A 6,000-nucleotide genomic window follows, 5' to 3' on the forward strand; every position below is an offset into this window, starting at 1 on the left:
TCCTTGATGGTTGTGAAGTAGCTGTTTTCATTGTGCTACCAATCCGTTCTTGTTCTACCCTCCAGGGATCAAATTTCCAGACGTCCCTTGGAAAGCTTCAAGGCTGCAGATACGCTTACATCCTGTGTAGTTACTTCTATGTGACTGCCTCATTTGTCTCTTATTGTAGTGAAAATGTATTGTTAAATATTATGTGTTTATGTTTTCTAGACAACAGTGCCTTCACATTGGAGTTTTATAGCTGTGTACATTCATAACCTTGGAAAAGGAAACAAACGATATAGATTAGAAAGTTTTGTTTCATTCCCATTTCTGACAGTTAAATAGAATCACACTTTGTTATCTTCCCTGCCTTTCCTTATCCCTTGCAGTTCAACAGAATGATGTTCCAAAGCACATATTCTGGGCCTCTAGTTCACTTCCCATGTGCTGCTGGGAGAAAAGGCATATTTAGGGGAGAATTATTGTGAATCATTATAGGATAATATTCTGATCTCTGCAGCCTGGAAAGATGGCTCAGTTGGTCAAGTTGATAGCTGTGTAAGCACAAGACCTGAGTTCAGGTCCCTGGAACCCACATAAAAAGCCAGGTCTGAAAACCATACTCTTAGGACATCCTTCCAAAAATTAGACTACTAGGAAATTTTGGTGTTGAAGACAGACTTTCTAATGTCCTTCAAGGTTTAAAGGTTTTATTGTTTTGTAAGAACTGTGATTTCTGCTTGAAAGGGACTACCTATGAGTAATTTCAGGTAGTAGCTGAACAGAGCTGGCTACTACTCTAATCTGCAACATGAATCCCAAGGTATGTAGCATGACTGTTGATGCGCTCACACTGATGACCCAAATAGGAGCTGGAACTAAGAAAATGCTTCCTGAACTAGATGGTAGAATGGATAGAAACACACAAAAGGGAAAGGTTGTATATGGAGGTGAGAATGTGTGCGTGTATATGTGCTGGGGAGTGGGTACATGTGTGTCTGCATGCGTATGGAATGCCAGTGTCAACAGCAGGTGTCTTTCCAAGATAACAATCTGCTAGAAGTTTTCTGGGACAGGGAGTCATTGAAGCTGATTGATTTGGTTGGACTGTCTTGCCAGTGAGCTTCAGGCATGTACCTGTCTCTGCTTCCCCCAGTCTTCTCTAATCTTGAGCTAAAAGATGTGCTAAAATCGTAAACTCAGTTTGAGGCATTGCTTAGAACATAATAGGCTAATTAAGTGGCTTTTAGAGAAATCTGAGGTATCTAATATCTTTGTAATATGTGAAGAATTTTTTTAGTTTTCAGTGGTCCTAATTGGAAACTGAATAGACTGAAATCTCCTCAACCAAATAAGTATATAAACAGGCAAAACTTATAGCAAATTACAGATGAGTCATTGACTTGATTAGTTCCACCTTGATGACCTATGGTCCCCTTGGGGACTCTCTCATCTCTTAAGCATTGAGACTCACTACCTGGGTTATAGCTTACATTTCTTCCATAGACATCAGTAGATATAAGGGGGACTCTGTTGTGACTTGTGCTTTCATTATACATTTATCTTCTTACTTAATTTGCACATATGAAGAAGCCATTAGATAAGTTATTGGCAGAATGGAACTCTTTTTTTTCGGGTCTACCAGTTGACTGGGGAAGTACAGATTTTTCTGTATTCTACATTGTGAACTGCTGTGCTAGTATATTGCAGTCCCTGAGAGCACCATATCAACTTTTTGATCTATAGAATGACAGAAGCCACATTCGATACTCTGCGACTCTGGTTAATAATCCTGTTATGTGCTTTGCGGTTGGCCATGATGCGAAGTCATCTGCAAGCATATTTAAACTTGGCCCAGAAATGTGTAGATCAAATGAAGAAAGAAGCAGGCCGAATAAGTACAGTTGAGCTACAGAAAATGGTAAGTTATGTAACAATCATAATGAAAACAAAATTGGCATAAGCCATCTCATATCCTTACAGTAAACAGGTTACAGAAGCCATAAGCTGATATTTGTCAGAGACCTTACTGATTTGGTGGTGAACAAGGGTCTGACTTGTCTTCCTGCCTTTGGCTGTAAGCGTCAATACTGGTGGGTGCTGCAAAGCTGTGGCTGAGCAGGGACCCGACTGATGATCAGAAAGGTATTATAATATATTGTCCAGACCTCATGAATAGAAAGGTGGGAAATTTAGTGCCTCTGATCATTCCTTTTAACATTCCTCCATGTGCTTCCATGTGAATGTTATGTACTGAGGAGAGATTTTTTTTTTGGTTATGTTGATACAGAGTTTCTCTGTATTGCTTTGGAGGTTGTCCTGGGACTTGCTCTGTAGACCAGACTGGCCTTGAACTCAGAGATCTGCCCTTAGGAGAGATTTTTAGAGAAGAAAAATGTGAATAATCTACCACCATTATAATTGGTCCGTAATCTAGTCCTCTTTCCTTTTAGACTTACTATAATTTGGGGCCCCTGTGTTTTGTCATTTTGTTTCATATATTATCATGTCATTCAAAATTTGACCCCAAATGTGTTCATTTAGAATGATGATTTAGTGTTATTTATTTATAAGTTCATGATTATACATACCTTCCTGTCACAGTTATTTACCTTGATATTTAAGTAGTTCTCCATAGAGATTTTAGTATTTTGCTTTACCTTTGAAATGTTTCTTTAAAAATTTTGTACTATTTCCAAATTCTAAAATCTTACCTTTAGGTTGAGCCTTTCTGAAATCAGGGTATGTGTATAATGAAATGTAAATGAATAATATTTAGCTTTCTTCTTGTGAAAGGATTATTTATAAGCATTTCAGTTGGATGATTTTATGAAAGTTAATTCACTCGTAATATGTCGGCTGTATTAGAGACTTAAGCATGTTGTTGGTTGCAGGTGGCTCGAGTCTTTTATTACCTTTGTGTCATTGCCCTGCAGTATGTGGCCCCTCTGGTAATGCTGCTTCATACAACTCTGCTTTTGAAAACACTAGGTAGGCATGTCATGGCAACTGAAAAATACCCATGCTTTCTACCTATAGTTAATTCCTTTTCTGTTACTGGCACAGAAATGCACGCATGATGTTGCTGCTATGGTTATTGTAGCTTTAGGAGGAGTCAGGGAAAGTTGTATCTCTAGAAGTTGATTGGTCTTGATGTTAGAAGCCCAGGAGTATATGGTTTTCTTACTTTCTGATTGTAAGGGTTATTATTTTAATGTTAATTTCCAGATTTCTCATATAATGTGTGTAAGTACTTGTTTAGACATTAATGTAGAAGTAAGTGAATTAAAGGTTTGTTACTGCCTAATATTTAATTATTACAAAGTCTTTGTAAACTTGAGTAGACTACAGGATTGTGTAGAGAGTTTAATTTTAGACAACTTATGTAAAAAGGGTAAAGGATTTTCAGGGAATAAGGGAGGTCTGAACTATCAGTTTCCTTATGTGCTAATAACCAGGAACTTCCCATTGTTACCCTGCTTATCTTCTCTTAGATGGGCAGCCTGCTATTGTTCAGGCTTGGAAGCGCAAAGAAACTCTTAAGTATGATCTCAGTAGGCTCACCTAAGCATAGAGCTGATGATAAATATACATGTGCCCTAGAACCTGTGTTCCGTACCAGGCAGGTACCTCAGTTACATTGTGTGAGTCATATCCTGTGCAAGGTAGAAAAGCTTATGATGAAACCAGTTCAAAAGCCACTAGTAGTTGCTCACATTGATGTCATCCGTAGTTTCTCAGAAAGACATTTGTTGTGATGCTGTGGAGGTAGAAAGGATTTCTAGGAAGTGAATGAGTCTGTTGTCAGTAAAGGCGATCGATTCATAGCTTAGGGATTTCCAGATTTTACTACAGTGAATTGAAAGTCTTCTCAGACTTGGTTTTTAATAATTTTATTTTAAAAACCATCCTATAAAATGTGTTCTCTTAACAAATAGAAAACTACTACTTTATTTTCAACATAAAATGATTTACTGTATCACTAAACTTAGTTCCTAATATGGGTGGGGGAATGTAAGGTTTTCTGATGTTTATTTGATTGTTTGTTTGTTTGTTTTATCAAGTTTGTGTCTTGAATATTCTAGGCAATCATTCCTGGGGGATTTATCCAGAAGCTGTCTCTCCCTTACCAGTGAATAACCTCCCTTCCAACTCTGTCTCTGAACTACCGTCAGCTGATGGGAAGATGAAGGTGACTGTTACACAAATCACCATAGCACTGAGCAGCTTAAAAACCATCTTCACCCCCCTCCTTTTTCGGGGACTTCTGTCATTTTTGACATGGTGGATTGCAGCTTGCCTCTTTTCCACAAGCCTTTTTGGGCTTTTCTATCATCAGTATCTGACAGTGGCATGAATTTCAGTCAAAAATGGATGTCCAAGTCACACTTCAAATTCGAATAGTTGTGCCCTTGAAGGGTTGACAAAAGAAGAATGCAAATACAAAGGAGAAAAAGAATTATTGGAGTGTCTTGTTTTCAATGCTTCCTCTGCTCTCAGGGTGAATCCATGTTGTGATATTTAAAAATCCCAGGAAAGGTTGTTACACTGTTACACTGTGGCATTGGAATTGTAACTCACTGTATTAAGTAATGGGAGAGGGCTATCTGCAGGGGTAATCCTTCTGATTGCCTTGGTTTACAGTGCAAATCTCCAACAGACTCCTAGGACTCCAGTTACTGGTTATTCTTCATGGTGTTGTGGTACTGTTATTACTTAGTTGCTGCCTATAGAACAATCTTCAAAACTGAGCCATGCTCTAGGGGAGGGAAAAGAACTAAACTCACTTCTGTTGGTAATCTATTCGTCTTCAAATAAACAAAATAATCCAACAGAAAGGAAGAGAACGCTACTGTATATTACAGTAAGAAAAGCTGCATAGTCATTTTAAATTGAATGGAGATATAAATGCCTAATGTCTACAAGTACTGCTACTTGAGAGTAGCAAATGTATTGTTTAAAATGTATGCCACCAAGCTTGAAAGTTCTTTTCAAATGATTGGCTATTTGAACATTTGCAGTCTCACTGTTAGTTTTGGGTCTGCTGTATTTTATTTTTTTGATTCTACATAGTTATGTTTAATCTAAAAATATTTATCAATACTGATCAAATTTAAAAATTACTTTGTAATCCTGCTGACTACATGTATGTATTGTGTTTATATTATATATTAAATATATAATATATTGAGGTTATAAAAGATGAAAATATTGAATCCTTATAATATTTTATGTTGCAGAATGTTAAAAAGTGATTTGAATAAGATGTATTTGTATCTAGAAATTTTGTTTGGAATGAGATTAAAATACATTTTTTAAAGCTCAATAGAGCGTGATTTACTTGTGCATATACTTAAAATGTTACGATTTGGTGACTTCTCCCAAATTAAATTTCTTTTTCTTTTGGGGGGGGTGGGTTGTTGCCTTTTATTAAACATAAATTCTTTCCCACCTCCTCTCCCATCCAGATCCACCCGTTTCTGTCTCTCATTGGAAAAGAATAGGCTTCTAGGAGACAACAATTAAACATAACAAAATAAGATATAGTAAGATAAAATCAAAACCACCAGATTGAAGTTGGACAAGCCAAGTCAACAGAAAAATAAAAAGAACTCCAAAAGCAAACAAGAATCTGAGACCTACTCACACACATAAAGGTGCTAAACTGAAAGCTGTAGTGTGTGTAGGGGACCTGGAGCAGACCCGTCTAGGCCCTGGGCTTGCTGCTTCCGTCTCTGTGATTTCACATGAGCCTTGCTCAGGAAGGGTCTTGTTCTCCTGGTGTCCTCTGTCCCCTTTGTCTCTCCAACACCATCTGTTTCTTCTATGGAGTTCCCTGACCTCTGAGGAGAGGAATTTGATGGAGACATCTTGTTTTAAGCTATGTTCCAAGGTGCATGCCCCCCTCCCTCTCTCTCTCTTTCCAACCCTCTCTGCATAATGTGTGGCTATGGGTGTCTATATTTGTTCCCGTCTGCTATAGGGGGAAACCTCTCTGATGATGCCTGAATAAGGCAC

The 6,000-nt window shown here is 37.8% G+C and overlaps 1 protein-coding gene across 6 annotated transcripts in view; it reads left to right on the top strand.

Moving 5' to 3' along the window:
- Window positions 1-5,308, top strand: part of Tmem161b (transmembrane protein 161B) — a 66,114-nt gene extending 60,806 nt beyond the window's left edge. For 5 of the 6 annotated variants that reach the window (XM_051182811.1, XM_051182815.1, XM_051182813.1 and 2 more), the window contains 3 exons: window positions 1,729-1,903; window positions 2,877-2,973; window positions 4,068-5,308. In XM_051182811.1, the coding sequence (XP_051038768.1) occupies window positions 1,729-1,903; window positions 2,877-2,973; window positions 4,068-4,339 (544 nt within the window). In that variant the 3' untranslated portion in view covers window positions 4,340-5,308. The remainder of the gene's footprint in view (window positions 1-1,728; window positions 1,904-2,876; window positions 2,974-4,067) is intronic. The other variant, XM_051182812.1, reaches the window with a different exon arrangement.
- Window positions 5,309-6,000: the final 692 nt, after the last annotated feature.

This window comes from Phodopus roborovskii, unplaced genomic scaffold (assembly GCF_943737965.1).
Source record: "Phodopus roborovskii unplaced genomic scaffold, PHOROB, whole genome shotgun sequence".
Lineage (NCBI taxonomy): Eukaryota > Metazoa > Chordata > Mammalia > Rodentia > Cricetidae > Phodopus > Phodopus roborovskii.